Source organism: Ambystoma mexicanum, chromosome 3p (genome assembly GCF_040938575.1).
Source record: "Ambystoma mexicanum isolate Mex_15411 chromosome 3p, UKY_AmexF1_1, whole genome shotgun sequence".
NCBI lineage: Eukaryota > Metazoa > Chordata > Amphibia > Caudata > Ambystomatidae > Ambystoma > Ambystoma mexicanum.
The window spans coordinates 178,551,395-178,567,960 of NC_090925.1; the positions used below are offsets into that span (position 1 = coordinate 178,551,395).

General features: G+C 46.9%; 1 protein-coding gene across 2 annotated transcripts in view; it reads right to left on the reverse strand.

The window, feature by feature from the left end:
- Positions 1-16,566, reverse strand: part of LOC138580218 (alpha-2-macroglobulin-like protein 1) — a 1,051,822-nt gene that overhangs the window by 703,310 nt on the left and 331,946 nt on the right. For both annotated transcript variants that reach the window (XM_069650580.1, XM_069650579.1), the window contains exons 9-11: positions 14,251-14,365; positions 11,349-11,458; positions 7,746-7,910 (exon numbers count right to left, since the gene is read on the reverse strand). In XM_069650580.1, coding sequence (XP_069506681.1) covers positions 7,746-7,910; positions 11,349-11,458; positions 14,251-14,365 — 390 coding nt within the window. The remainder of the gene's footprint in view (positions 1-7,745; positions 7,911-11,348; positions 11,459-14,250; positions 14,366-16,566) is intronic.

A 16,566-nucleotide genomic window follows, 5' to 3' on the forward strand; every position in this document is an offset into this window, starting at 1 on the left:
ATCTGCAGACATTATGAAGACCCACTATGACCTTAAGACTACTAGAAAAGAATACCAATTAGGAGACCGGGTCTACTTGTACAATTTCCAAAGGAACCAGGCCAAACAGCGCAAATTTCTCCCTTCTTGGTGGGGTCCTTTTGAAATTGTAGACAAAATCTCACCAGTCGCCTAGGGGGAAGATAAGTGGGTCCACATCAACCAACTGAAGTGTTGCCATCCTAGGCACACTCTGCAGCAACTAGAGGATTCATCTGGAAACCCAGAGGGGGACCTTCCAGACCCCTGGAATTCCAACTATAAAACTATTCCACCTGTTGAAAATGAGTAATCAATTGCAAATAGAGAAGATCGTCATTATATGTCAAATGTATACGTCTGCCCCACTGCATGAATAGTGGTGGGGAAATGTCTACAAATATGCTCTGTTTTGTCATCCTAGAATTTGAAACCATGGATCCTAAGTATCAAGGAGGACCACCCAGGGACCGAAAGGGAAGACCGAAGGGGTCCGGGGTATCGCTCCATACTCTCATCAGGAACCGGCGAGGAGAACCTGTCGATCCACCACTGATGGGAGAAGCAGACGAATTTTGCCATTTGGACCAGAAAGAAAAAAACTGAACATCCCAATCTCGCGACTTCCCCAAAGTCAAATCGCGAGGGGGGGCTTGTGGGATGTTTTAACCCACTAGGCTCTGCCCTGCGACATCCCTGTGTGTTGATGGTGAAAGAATCATCAAAAATGGCCGCAAAAGCCCTATGCACGCCAAAACCTATGAAAATTGTGCTTTGAAACCGAAAAACATGGCTGCCAAATCTACTTTGCCTGTTGTGAGTCATGAAATGGAGACCTCACTGCTGAAACATGTTACTGGGCTGCCCACCAAGTAAAAATGAACACTGTAGGAAAGGCAGTTTTTTATTGCAAGAAACCCAGAAATTGCTCTTAAATCCCATTTTCTTGGTTGCTGAAAATACAAAATACCCGCCCAAAACACCACAGAACATCCAATATCTTTGCTGGGTGTTACCTGCCACTTCATTTAAGGAGTCATTATGAACACACAATGTCAGAAAAAGCAGAATCTATCACCAAAATATCCACAGTAAAAAGTGTGCTTGCCTGTGAAAATCTGTCAAAATATGGGCGCAGTACCAGCGGCCGCCTGTATGACAGCTGTCATTAGTTGCATCAGAAGCTTAAACTTGTGCAATTGAAATCAAATGTCTATAAATTAAGTGACCTGTTATCAAGAGTAATATAGGTTGCAACTATTTAATCTCCATGGTTTAGAGACTGGAATTAGAGTTCTGGTTGCCTGTTTTAGAATTGCAAGTATATTTTCAACAAAGAAACATTTAACAAAGTGACTTTTAAAGTAAGCCTGATGCAAGCAAAACTACAAAGCAACTTTCCCACTGGGCAAGGCACCTCCCTTCTGCTCTCTGGACCAGCAACTCACATTCAGGTGTTGATTAAGAGGGGAGGGGCACTGGGGCTGCACCTGGGAGAGACAATGAACCTTCCGTGACTGAAAGGATATGCAGATTGTAAAGTGTCAACAGTGGCCTCTACCAGAGGAAGAAGGCAGAGATTGCTCTTGAGCTGCAAGATGGAGATGGAGGCGGAGACGGACATTTTTGTTGATTCACAATGCAGAGAAAGCATATTTCTAAAAAGACTGATAAAGGACTGTGCGAATTTGTAAAAAATATAGAATTAGTAGCAGTGTTAATGTGATTTTTTGTGCACATTTTAAGAGGTGCCAGAAATCTGTGCGATGTTCATGGAAGGCACAGTGAAAATTCTGTTTTTTTAGCAATTGTATTTATGTCAGAAGCATGAAACTTCATACGATTATGCCCATATATCATGTGCACATATGTACAAAATTGTGGACAAATTAGACATTGTGTCCCAGACAAAAAGTGCAAACATTTGTCAAATCCAGACCCAAGATCTCACAGCACCTGGGCTTGGAAGAGGGTGTGCTCCACAAAATATGTGATGTATGTATGTTATTGGTATCAGAGTTGTACACATGTAAAGATGTATTATATCAAAAATAGATTTTATGTGCAAAAGGCAAAGGGGAGGATGTTTTGCATCATAAACCACATCATCATGATGACACTCTGTTTTCTCCTCCAATCAAGGGAGAGGGCAGACTTTAGCCAATAGGCTACCAAGGGGGTACGCTTAGGATAATTCAGCTTACCCACCCCTTTATAAAACACATAAATAGAGACAGCTGAGGACCTAGAAAGAGACACTGATCCACTCATCATCCCCATTTGGCGAAGAACTCTGATGGAGAGCCATCCATACTCCTTGTTCCAGACTACAGAAACTTTGCAAGCAGACAGGCTCAGATCATAGCTGAACCACTGTCAGCTGGGCCTAACTTCCAGAACCCATCTCTCAACTTAAAGGGGAAACCAAAGAAGCAACCAGGCTGTGCTGTAACAGCTTGCCTGCCAAATAATCATCTTCACAACCCGAAGGGCAGATTAAATCCCAATTTGGTGCTGTGCCGTGCTGTGTAGACCAGAGAGCCATTGCAGATCCAGTCCAGTCGTGCTGTGCAGTGTAGACCAGAGCGCCTTGATGTCCAGTCCTGCCATGCGGTGTCCAGAGTGCCTTGCTGATCGCTGAACAGACCAGTCCGGTGTGCCGAGCAGACTGTCCCAGAAAGTATCCCTGACCAGAACCAGAATCCCTGAAGGTTCCCTTCAAAACATTAGTAGTGAGTATCCCTAGTATAGGATTGTCACTAGCCTATGTACCAACCATAGTCATCCCTATTCAAATCAAATCCATTTTATATCCAGAACTGTATTGTTAGAAATCCTTTTTTTCTTGCCTGAACTTTCTTTCTTATACTATAGTCCTTCTTTAATAATAGTGTTAAAATTATCTTTGCGCTGATATGTATTATCTGAAGAAGGCAAATGTCTCGGCGGGCAAAAACCATTCAGAGACGTCCTGGTATGGTGGATGTGCTGTCGTGTAGTTTGTTTCTTCATAGTCCATCCCTAGTGTAAAGGAACCTTGTTTGTATTTTAAAAGCGCACTCTTATTTTACATTTGGCCTCTTTCTGAAAAAAACGAACTACAAGAAAACGTTCATAACTTCCTCATACTTCATGCTAGTGTCTACTTGTAGCTAACACCCTAAGCTTTCCAATGAACCCAAGACCACATCTCAACTCCTTATAGTTATTCCGCAATCGCGCATACCGTGCGTGGAAAAGTTTTCCGCAAATTTTTCGTTTGGCTAAAATCTATAACGTGTAAAATAGCTTTTTATTGCATCCGACCTCAAAATAAAGTTTTCACATTGCTTCTTCCTCTCATATCATTGCCAGTGTTTGTCTACAACCATACAAAGCAGCTCCCATTAGTATTCAAATAATATTAGTGATTTAAACCCGTTTTCAGTGTTTTACCTATTCATTCAAAGCCAATTTTACAATTTTAAAACCATTTTTGATAAGTTGGCAATCTATTCTGCTTTTCTCTGGTGTTTGCTGGGGAGAAATTGGGATTGATATATTTGCTTGAATTCTGCATTCCTGAAACCTGTTCTCTCTCTTTCTATCGGTTTATATTGCATATTGGGGGTATTGAGGGGTGTGCAGGGGAAATAGTAATCACATTGCATTTGATTGAACACACAAAAGGATTATTTCTGTGCTGCATTATTTTTCCCATCATTGCTCCTTGTGATTAAAGAGATTATTTAGTGTGACATCACCCCATTGGTGATTATTGTTTAACCATTAAAAATAGTGTGATATATCTTGTGCAAATCATAAATAAATATTTTAACTTTGCAAACCAGCCTGATTCCTGGTTCAGTGTGACCGGGAGGAGGTGGGGTTAAAAGCGAGGGGCGTGATATAAGTGGTAAATCGTTCAGAATAAAAGAACTTATAGACACAAATAAATAATTAAGTGTTTCAGTTGTTCATTCCACGCTAGGCATTGACTTAGGTGAAGTGCCGGATTGAAATCAATTACAGACATAGAGAAGGAAAAGTGAGAGAGAGAGACAGAGGGAGAAGAGAGAGAGAGAGAAAGAGAGAGAGAGGCGAATGGAGAGAGAGACACAGGGAGAAGAGAGGGAAAGGGAGAATGAGAATGGAGAGAGAGACAGAGGAAGAATGGAGAGAGAGACAGAGGAAGAATGGAGAGAGACGGAGGAAAAAGAGAGACAGCGAGATGGAGAATAGATAGACAAGGAGAAGAGAGAAGGAGAATGGAGAGATAGACTGAGGGAGAAGTGAGAGACAGATAGAAGAAGAATGGAGAGAGAGACAGAAGGAGAAGAGAGACAGAGAAGGAGAGACAGACAGAGGGAGAAGAGAGTGAGACAGGGAGGAGAATGGAGAGAGAGACAGAGGGAGTAGAGAGAGAAACAGAGGAGAATGGAGAGACAGAGGGAGAAGAGGGGGAAGATAGTAGGAGAATGGAGAGAGAGGCAGAGGAAGAATGGAGAGAGAGACAGAGGAAAAAGAGAGACAGATGGAGAATGGAGAGAGAGGCAGAGGAAGAAGAGAGAGAGACACAGAAGGAACATGGAGAGAGAGGCAGGGAGAAGAGATAGAGATGGAGAATGGAGAGAGACAGGCGGAGAAGAGAGTGAGACAGAGAACGAGAATGCAGAGAGAGAGACAGAGGGAGAAGAGAGACAGAGAAGGAGAATGGAGAGAGAGACAGACGGAGAAGAGAGAGGAGAATGGAGTGAGAAACAGAGGGAGTAGAGAGAAGGGGAGAGGAGAATAGAGAGACAGAGGGAGAGGAGAGAGAGACAGAGGAAGACGCGAGAGAGGAGAATGGAGAGAGAGACAGAGGGAGTAGAGAGAGAAACAGAGGAGAATGGAGAGACAGGGAGAAGTGAGAGAGACAGAGGAGAATGGAGAGACAGAGGAAGAAGAGAAAGACAGAAAGAGAAGGAGAATTGAGAGCGAGACAGAGGGAGAAGAGAGACAGAGAAGGAGAATGGAGAGGGAGACAGAGAGAAGGAGAATGGAGAGAGAGACAGAGGGAGTAGAGAGAGTCAGAGAGAAGGAGAATGGAGAGAGCCAGAGGGAGAAGAGAGAGAGAGAGAGAGGAGAATGGAGAGAGAGACAGAGGGATTAAAGAGAAAGAGAGGAGAATAGAGAGAGAGAGAGAGAGAGAGGGAGAGAAGAGAGAGATAGAGGAAGAAGCGAGAGAGAGGAGAAAGGAGAGAGAGACAGAGGGAGTAGAGAGAGAAACAGAGGAGAATGGAGGGACAGAGGGAGAAGAGGGGGAAGAGAGTAGGAGAATGGAGAGAGAGACAGAGGAAGAATGGAGAGAGAGACAGAGGAAAAAGAGAGAGACAGATGGAGAATGGAGAGACAGGGAGAAGTGAGAGAGACAGAGGAGAATGGAGAGACAGAGGAAGAAGAGAAAGACAGAAAGAGAAGGAGAATTGAGAGCGAGACAGGGGGAGAAGAGAGACAGAGAAGGAGAATGGAGAGGGAGAAGAGAGTGAGACAGAGAGAAGGAGAATGGAGAGAGAGAGAGAGCCAGAGGGAGTAGAGAGAGTCAGAGAGAAGGAGAATGGAGAGAGCCAGAGGGAGAAGAAAGAGAGAGAGAGAGAGAGAGAGAGAGAGAGAGAGAGAGAGAGGGAGAAGAGAGAGTGACAGAGAGAAGGAGAAGGGAGAGAGAGACAGAGGGAGAATAGAGAGAGACAGAGAGGAGACTGGAGAGCCAGAGGGAGAAGAGAGAGTGACAGAGAGAAGGAAAATGGAGAGAGAGAGGGGAGAAGAGAGGGAAATAGAGAAGGAGAAATGGGAGAGAGAGACAGAGGAAGAATAGCGAGGGAAGTGGAGGAAAAAGAGAGAGAGGCGGAGAATGGAGAGACAGGGAGAAGAGAGATAGAGATGGAGAATGGAGAATGGAGAGAGACAGAGGGAGAAGAGAGAGAAAGAGAGAAGGAGAATGGAGAGAGACAGAGGGAGAAGAGAGAGAGAGAGAGACAGAGGAGAATGGAGAGAGAGACAGAGGGAGAAGAGAGAGTGACAGAGAGAAGGAGAAGGGAGAGAGACAGAGGGAGAAGAGAGAGAGAGGGAGAGGCAGAGATGGAGAATGGAGAGAGACAGGGAGAAGAGAGTGGGACAGAGAGGAGTATGGAGAGAGAGAGACAGAGAGAGGAGAGAGAGGCGAATGGAGAGAGAAACAGAGGGAGTAGAGAGAGAGAAAGAGAGAAGTGAGATAGAGACAGAGGGAGAGGAGAGAGAGACAGAGGGAGACGTGAGAGAGGAGAATGGAGAGAGAGACGGAGGGAGTAGAGAGAGAGGCGAATGGAGAGAGAGAAGGGAGTAGAGAGAGAGAAAGAGAGAAGTGAGATAGAGGGAGAGGAGAGAGAGAGACAGTGGGAGGCGTGAGAGAAGGAGAATGGAGAGAGAGACAGAGGGGAAGAGGGGGAAGAGAGTAGGAGAATGGAGGGAGAGACAGGAAGAATGGAAAGAGAGAAGGAGAATGGAGGGAGAGAGAGGGAGAAGAGAGACAGAGAGAATGAGAATTGAGAGAGAGACGGGGGAAAAAGAGAGACAGTTAGAGAGACAGAGAAGGAGAATGGAGAGACATAGGGAGATGAGAAAGACACAGAGAAGGAGAATGGAGAGAGAGACAGAGGAAGAAGAGAGAGAGACACAGAAGGAACATGGAGAGAGAGGCAGGGAGAAGAGATAGAGATGGAGAATGGAGAGAGACAGGCGGAGAAGAGAGTGAGACAGAGAAGGAGAATGCAGAGAGAGAGAGACAGAGGGAGAAGAGAGACAGAGAAGGAGAATGGAGAGAGAGACAGAGGGAGAAGAGAGAGGAGAATGGAGAGAGAGACAGGGGGAGTACAGAGAGAGTGAGAGAGGAGAATGGAGAGAGACAGATGGAGAAGAGAGAAAGAGAGAGGAGAATGAAGATGCAGAGGGAGAAGAAAGAGTGACAGAGAAGGAGAATGGAGAGAGACAGAGGGAAAGAGAGAAGTAGAATGGAGAGAGAGATAGAGGAAGAATAGAGAGGCGGAGGAAAAAGAGAGGGATGGAGAATGGAGAGACAGGGAGAAGAGAGACAGACAGAGAGAAAGAGAATGGAGAGAGAGAGAGGGGGGAGAAGAGAGAAAGAGACAGAGAATTGAGAGAGAGAGAGAGAGAGAGAGAGAGAGAGAGAGAGAGAGAGAGAGAGAGAGACAGATGGAGAAGAGAGAGAGACAGAGAGGAGGAGAATGGAGAGAGAGACATAGGGAGAAGAGAGAGAGACAGAGATGGAGAATGGAGAGAGACAGAGGTAAAACAGAGCAAGACAGAGAGAAGGAGAATGGAGAGAGAGACAGAGGGAGAAGAGAGAGAGGAGAATGGAGAGAGAGACAGAGGGAGTAGAGAGAGAGACAGAGGGAGTAGAGAGAGAGTCAGAGAAGGAGAATGGAGAGAGTCAGAGGGAGAAGAGAGAGTGACGGAGGGGAGAATGGAGAGACAGAGGGAGAAGAGAGAGAGAGACAGAGAGAAGGCGAATGGAGAGAGAGACAGAGGGAGAAGAGAGAGAGGAGAATGAAGAGAGAGAGACAGGGAGAAGAAAGAGAGACAGAGAGGAGGAGAGTGGAGAGAGACAGACGGAGAAGAGAGAGACACAGAGAGAAGGAGACTGGGGAAACACACGCAGAGATAAATGTGGCGAGCTTTTCTTCAGGTGCAGGACTTGCGAGGGAATTTTCTACCTGAAGATTGACAGTTCCGCTCCATTTTGACGTGTCCAAGGAGAAGGAAACCATCCCATCTTTGTCCGTGACATAGGTTTTCTGGATTTGTCCGGAATCTTGACTTATGCGGAGGAAAACCGTGCGTTGTTTCTGGGTGGACCCGTCCTGGTCTAGCGCTTTCATCTGTGGGGAAGATGATAAGCCGCCATGACAGAGAGTTTACAGGTCTTCTTAAGTACCTTCCACCCTGTCAGGCGCAGGCAGCATCACTGAAATATGTCACAGCCGCCACCTGCGTGCCACTTCATAGCAGCCGCCCCCCCATCAGCACTCCTTCCCGAGCCACCTCACAATGGGCAATGTAGCCAGGCAATGGACATGTTCGCAGCGTCTACGCCTTACCACGTGGCATAGATGGATAGGTGTCCTGGTGGGCAATGGCGCGGGGCAATGGACATGTTCTCAGCGTCTACTCTTACCACGTGGCATATATGGATAGGTGCCCTGGTGGGCAATGGCGCGGGGCAATGGACATGTTCGCAGCGTCTACTCCTTACCACGTGGCATATATGGATAGGTGCCCTGGTGGGTAATGGACATGTTCGCAGCGTCTACTCTTACCACGTGGCATATATGGATAGGTGCCCTGGTGGGCAATGGACATGTTCGCAGCGTCTACTCTTACCACGTGGCATATATGGATAGGTGCCCTGGTGGGCAATGGCGCGGGGCAATGGACATGTTCGCAGCGTCTACGCCTTACCACGTGGCATAGATGGATAGGTGTCCTGGTGGGCAATGGCGCGGGGCAATGGACATGTTTGGAGCGTCTACTCCTTACCACGTGGCATATATGGATAGGTGCCCTAGCTTGCGTACTTTGGAACAGTGGAGTCCCTACAGACCCTTATGCTCCTTTGCTCTCATTGCACTAGACTTTGTAAGCGCATTCTATTCATCTAAATGTTACATTTAAACCATGAGACACAACAGGGTGCTGGGCTATGGCAGCTCATGCTGCTCAGGTTCCAGGCTTTCCTTGCACCCACCTGACCTCTCTCTCTCTCTCTCTCTCTCTCTCTCTCTTCTTCCCTCTATCTTCCACAGATCAAAGACTATTCTTGTCCTGGCCAGCCTTGGCCTCTAGGCTTGCAAGTTCCACTATTACTATTGTAGGTCGAGGGTGGAGGTGGGGGTGGCAGATGAGTTGAACACATTGCCTAACAGCAAAAAGCCCCCATGCTTCAGTGGCTTTGCTGGAGCAGATCTTCAGTCCATCCCACAGTCACACCACAATTCTCTCTATATGTGCATCTTCCTCAAAACTTCCCTCAAGTGAATGCTCCCTGCACCTACGCACAGCTTTCAATGTAGACTTCACATGTTCTGCACCCTGGGTCCATGATGGCTGGATCCACATGCGCCTGCACCATCACAAACATCATGCCTTTCCCTTTACCAGATCTCACAAACATCATGCCTTTCCCTTTACTGGATCTCACAAACATCATGCCTTTCCATTTACTGGATCTCACAAACATCATGCCTTTCCCTTTACTGGATCTCACAAACATCATGCCTTTCCCTTTAACAGATCTCACAAACATCATGCCTTTCCCTTTACTGGCTCTCACAAACATCATGCCTTTCCCTTTACCGGATCTCACAAACATCATCCCTTTCCCTTTACTGGATCTCACAAACATCATGCCTTTCCCTTTACCAGATCTCACAAACATCATGGCTTTCCCTTTACCAGATCTCACAAACATCATGCCCTTCCCTTTACCAGATCTCACAAACATCATGCCTTTCCCTTTACTGGATCTCACAAACATCATGGCTTTCCCTTTACCGGATCTCACAAACATCATGCCTTTCCCTTTACCAGATCTCACAAACATCATGCTTTTCCCTTTACTGGATCTCACAAACATCATGCCTTTCCCTTTACCAGATCTCACAAACATCATGCCTTTCCCTGTACCGGATCTCACAAACATCATGCCTTTCCCTTTACAAGGCCTCACAAACATCATGCCTTTCCCTTTACCGGATCTCACAACATCATGCCTTTCCCTTTTCCGGGCCTCTCAAACTTCATGCCTTTCCCTTTACCATGTCTAACAAACAGTATGCCTTTCCCATTACCAGGCCTCACAAACATCATGCCTTTCCCTTTAACACACCTCACAAGCATCATGCCTTTCCCTTTACCAGATCTCACAAACATCATGCCTTTCCCTTTACCAGACCTCACAAACATCATGGCTTTCCCTTTACCAGATCTCACAAACATCATGCCCTTCCCTTTACCAGATCTCACAAACATCATGCCTTTCCCTTTACTGGATCTCACAAACATCATGGCTTTCCCTTTACCAGATCTCACAAACATCATGCCTTTCCCTTTACCAGATCTCACAAACATCATGCTTTTCCCTTTACTGGATCTCACAAACATCATGCCTTTCCCTTTACCAGATCTCACAAACATCATGCCTTTCCCTGTACCGGATCTCACAAACATCATGCCTTTCCCTTTACAAGGCCTCACAAACATCATGCCTTTCCCTTTACCGGATCTCACAACATCATGCCTTTCCCTTTTCCGGGCCTCTCAAACTTCATGCCTTTCCCTTTACAAGGCCTCACAAACATCATGCCTTTCCCTTTACCGGATCTCACAAACATCATGCCTTTCCCTTTACCATGTCTAACAAACAGTATGCCTTTCCCATTACCAGGCCTCACAAACATCATGCCTTTCCCTTTAACACACCTCACAAGCATCATGCCTTTCCCTTACCGTGCCTCACAAACATCATGCCTTTCCCTTTACTGTGCCTTACAAACATCATGCCTTTCCCTTTACCAGGCCTCACAAATATCACGCCTTTCCCTTTACTGTGACACACACGCATCATGCCTTTTCCTTTATCGTTTCACACACACATCATGGCTTTCCCTTTACCGGATCTCATAAACATCATGCCTTTCCCTTTACCGGGCATCACACACATCATGCCGTTCCCTTTACCGCGCCTCACCGCTGCTTCAATGCGCCTCTTAGGAATGCCAGCATCACAGTATCGTCTTCCGCGACCGCGGACATAAAGGCCACCGCAGGATGAGCTGTTTTGCCAGGCATTCAGTGCTTTCCTACAATCCATGGCACGCCCACAGCTGCCACCAACCCAGGTACATGCACACGTTTTCTCTGTCTGATGACAGCACACCAGGACCGCACACAGCTGCAAGTCCCCACCTCTCGGCAGCACATATGACCATCATTGCAAAGTCCTCCTGATAACCCCCAGCCCCCATCCTCCTGTGATGAAAGTGTCCTTTTTCACTCAATGGAAGACTTCCTGGTCTGGGCATCCTAAACCATGAGACCTCGGGTTGACCCACAAAAGCCCGGCAAACCATGACTTGTGAAGTAGACCTGCACAAGGCCAGGCGCTGGGATCGGCGCTTAAGGTGACTGGTGCTGAGCGGCCAAGGGGCGGTCCTCTGGCAGGACACTACACATCATCCACTTTCAATCCAGTGCAGCCTGCACGAGTGGATGCCAACCCCCAGATCAGGAGAGCAGGGGGCGGGATCAACACACCCTACCTTGGCGCTGTAGAAGTCTCCGCTGCTGTAGAAGGGGCGTGCATCTTCGAAGGTCACAGTCCCGGAAATGAAGGATACATATATGGTGCCGGAAGCTGTCACCCCAATACCTGCACATGAAGGTGACACAAGGTGGGTATGAAGAATGCACAGCATTGAGAGGTGCTGTTTCAGAGTGAAGGCGGGTACACAGAGGTTTGGGAATCAAGACCTGCCCACCGTATGGGTAGTATTAAGGAGTTTGGGAAGGCTGGCCCTGCGAGGGTGCGGCTCGGTATTTATGTATTTATTTACAGGAGGAACAGTGCTCTTTTGATCACAAAAAAAACATACAATAGATAAGAAATCAGACCTGATGGGGAGCAGTGAGCTTCTTACAATGGGGTGAGCTCAAGTGACATTCTGACCAGGTTAGGGAGGAGAGTAAATGCAACCATCACCGGGGATGATACATGTGTTGACATACATGGATTTAGGACAACCAACATTGGATATTAGGTGCAGACAGTCCAGCTGTGTTAGGGATGTGGCCATGAGGGGTGAAGCGCTCATTTGAAGTGGATGCATGCTGTGATCGCCAAGGAGTGAAGTAAGTCTGGACGTTCTGATGGCACCAGGTGTGATAGGCGCATGATTAGACCAAAGCATGTACACCAATAAGGGACCCCCTTGTGTACCACTATACCGAAACATGTACACTTCACCCCATTCCAAAGAACATAGCAAAAAAACATATTGCATAGGTTAGCAGACCAGTAAACCAGACAGCATGTACTACTGGAGCACTCTGCATGACCCGCCTTTCCAATGCACCTGCACTGGTTTACCAAACTACTAATGAACATCACATTACTGCTCACCATAGTCTCGGGAGGATAGCTCAAGGGCAAAGCGCTCGTCTTGGAAGCAAGACAGGGCAACGCGCTCGTCTTGGAAGTAAGACGACGTGGAGCACACAGGTTCGGTTCACGGGTCCGTGGTTATAAACCTCCGAGTGTTAAGCGTTTTATAAATAACACATTATAATAGACATCCCTACACTACGCCTCGTGAACCATGCGCTGCATTTGTGTGGAGTTTTGCGCAGCCAATGTTCTGTTCTTGATGCCATCAGCATTGAACGTTAATTCTGGGTGGGTGGGCAGTCCTCGGCCAAGCTTCCCACGTGGGCGGGCACAGGCTCCCCGATGCCCCATGCTGTGTGGACGAATGCATGCATGCTTTCTTGTTCACCATGTAGCCAGACTCTGGAACAACAAGGTACAGAGCAGACACGGTGTGCTATACCCTGTTCCACTGGGTGAACTCTTATTTTAAGCATGGTAACACTGCATGAGTCATCAGGTATATGGAGACACGGCTAGGGCTAGCCAGGCCTCAGCCCCGGCAGTCTCCCAATGTTGCCCTTGAGTTGGAGCTCTGCAGGCCTCTACGAACCCACTTCCCGCCCAGATCTCTTCCTTGTAAATATAAAGCTGAGTGGCACTACTGCTCTTTGCCAGTTGAGGTCACTATTAGCCATGTTTATAATTACATCAGTTAAAAACATTTTGAATTAGGCTCTTTTCAAACAGGTTTGATTATTGCAACATATTATATTAAAGTATTGTCATTTAATGATGTGAATTAGTACATAGGAATTCCGGATTTCTTTCAAAACAGTTATGGGATTGCATAGTGTAGTGACCTATTTTTATTTGAAGTTCTGTTTTATACATGAATATATTTATTTTGGTCAATATTTTTAAGCACGTTTATATTATTTAATATATATTTTAAAGGAGAAATACCACATTTAAGATTTGAGGGTACGCCAGACCTTTTTTGGCCCTTCCCCCAAACGTTTGCATCACAGTGTGCCAGTTGGCTTCTGAATGATCCTTTGGGTAAGACCACTTTTAACTTGAAACATTTATTTTAATGTAATCCATTGCCCAGGTAGAAGTTATAATATGTTTTTCAATTCTACGGATTTGGAGGTAGTACAGAGGAAAACCTCCAGCAGAATGCTGGCGTTAATTCCCAAAATCCCAAGTAGTCCTATGGATGCCATAAATAGGGAATCAGACCGCCATACCAGCGCTTGTAATGTGGCGGTAGTTCCGCTGGACCAAGTGGCGGTAACGATAATTGAATTTGGTGGTAGTTGGGTGGATTTTCCACCAAACTACTGTCAAACTCGTAATGCAGCACAATGTGCTTGGCTGGTTTCACGCTGTTTGGGCCAATACGTGCACCCTTACACCAAGAAATCATCATTGCTCAGAATAATCTGAACCACGCTAACCTCTCATTACCATTTTTTCAGTATTTCCGTTGACCTAACACCAAAATTGATTGTCATTACTACCACTTGCTCGGTGGGTTCACCGTAGGATTACAAGTGGCAGCATGGCAGTGAAAATCCCCATTTTCAGATTCCATAAAACTCCATGGGGTTTTTGGCAAAACTACCACCGGTGGAAGTTCCACCGCAGTAATTATGAAAACAATTGATGGTAGGTGGTCAGATTTACCTCCAGCTTTTTCCTGGAGGTAAATCCTGCACCCCATCACCAATCTCGTAGTTCTGCGGTGCGGGAATGCAGCAGGAATGCAGCGGTAGCGGAATTACTGCCACATTCCTGCCAAATTTTTTCACACCGTTATCTTCGTAATGAGGTCCAATGCGCTACACTCTAAGCGCAAAAGTAGAACAAGTTACATGCAGTGCTTGGACACACCGCCTGCATTAGTAGACTATACCAAGTGTGGCACTAGCCCACACCGCACTGCCGACTTCATAACACTACCTTCCCCACTTGGCTGCATCACTCTGAAGAACATTTTGGTAATGCCCTCCTTCAAGCGAGGCTCCAGAAGGAGGACCACAGTTCTTAAAAAGCATCCATTTCAGCCTCACCTGTGCCATCCTCCTCCAGCAATGCAGCGACATCCAGAGAGCGTGTGTAACGGTAGTTGGTGAAGTTGAAGGTATCCATGGGTATGGTGACTGAAAGGCACCCAGACTTGTCCGTCTGGAAATATAAGATAAGATCGCCTTAAATATGGGAAGAATAACACCTTTAACTGAAGCCTTCTGCTGTCTACAAGTCTCCCAGTGACCCAGCTGCGTCCCCTTATTTCCTTCAGTCTCCCCCTTTACCTCCTGGTTCCTTCCCTGTTAGCCTGCCCCCATGTGTTCCCACCTCTTCCTGACTCCCATCCCTCTTCAATCTCCAAACATGTTTCCCTCTCCCCCGGCCTGACTCGGTCTCTCCCGCTACCCTCGCCCTTTTGCACCTGCTGCCTTGGCTCTGTCCTCCATTCCTGTCCCATTTCCATCCTTGGTTGGCACCCTCTCTCTCCCACCCTCTTACCCTACACCGACTGCACATGCAGTAAATATATGTACGTTCAGTGCCCCATGCCCTGCCTCAGGTGCCCACTTCCTCTTCACCAACAGGTTCATGTCCATCTATATGCCAGTCCTAGGCTAAAGGTTCATGTCCATTCATTTGCCAGGGTTGAGCTGCGCTACAGGTTCATGCTCATTCATTTGCCAGAACTGTGCTACAGGTTCATGTCCATTCATTTGCCAGAGCTGCGCTACTGGTTCATGCCCATTCATTTGCCAAAGCTGCGCTACAGGTTCATGCCCATTCATTTGCCAGAGCTGCGCTACAGGTTCATTTCCATTAATTTGCCAGAGCTGTGCTACTGGTTCATGTGCATTCTTTCATTTGCCAGAACTGCGCTACAGGTTCATGTCCATTCATTTGCCAGAGCTGCGCTACTGGTTCATGCCCATTCATTTGCCAGAGCTGCGCTACAGGTTCATGCTCATTCATTTGCCAGAGCTGCGCTACTGGTTCATGTCCATTCATTTGCCAGAGCTGCGCTACTGGTTCATGCCCATTCATTTGCCAGAGCTGCGCTACAGGTTCATGTGCATTTATTTGCCAAAGCTGCGCTACTGGTTCATGTGCATTCATTTGCCAGAGCTGCGCTACTGGTTCATGTCCGTTCATTTGCCAGAGCTGCTCTACAGGTTCATGTGCATTCATTTGCTAGAGCTGCGCTACAGGTTCATGCTCATTCATTTGCCAGAGCTGCGCTACTGGTTCATGTGCATTCATTTGCCAGAGCTGCACTACTGGTTCATGCCCATTCATTTGCCAGAGTTGCGCTACAGGTTCATGTGCATTTATTTGCCATAGCTGCGCTACTAGTTCATGTGCATTCATTTGCCAGAGCTGCGCTACTGGTTCATGTCCGTTCATTTGCCAGAGCTGCTCTACAGGTTCATGTCCATTCATTTGCCAGAGCTGCGCTACTGGTTAATGTGCATTCATTTGCCAGAGCTGTTCTACTGGTTCATGTCCATTCATTTGCCAGAGCTGCTCTACAGGTTCATGTCCATTCATTTGCCAGAGCTGCTCTATAGGTTAATGTCCATTCATTTGCCAGAGCTGCGCTACTGGGTTAATGTGCATTCATTTGCCACAGCTGTTCTACTGGTTCATGTCCATTCATTTGCCAGAGCTACGCTACAGGTTCATGCCCATTCATTTGCCAGAGCTGCGCTACTGGTTCATGTCCATTCTTTCATTTGCCAGAGCTGCGCTACTGGTTCATGTCCATTCATTTGCCAGAGCTGCGCTACAGGTTCATGCCCATTCATTTGCCAGAGCTGCGCTACAGGTTCATGCCCATTCATTTGCCAGAGCTGCGCCACTGGTTCATGTCCATTCATTTGCCAGAGCTACGCTACTGTTTCATGGCCATTGATTTGCCAGAGCTGCGCTACTGGTTCATGTCCATTCATTTGCCAGAGCTGCGTTACAGGTTCATGTCTATTCATTTGCCAGAGTTGCGCTACTGGTTCATGTCCATTCATTTGCCAGAGCTGCGCTACTGGTTCATGTCCATTCATTTGCCAGAGCTGCGCTACTGGTTCATGTCTATTCATTTGCCAGAGCTGCGTTACTGGTTCATGTCCATTCATTTGCCAGAGCTGCGCTACTGGTTCATGTCCATTCATTTGCCAGAGTTGCGCTACTGGTTCATGTGCATTAATTTGCCAGACTGCGCTACAGGTTCATGTCCATTCATTTGCCAGAGCTGCGCTACTGGTTAATGTCCATTCATTTGCCAGAGCTGCGTTACAGGTTCATGTCTATTCATTTGCCAGAGTTGCGCTACTGGTTCATGTCCATTCATTTGCCAGAGCTGCGCT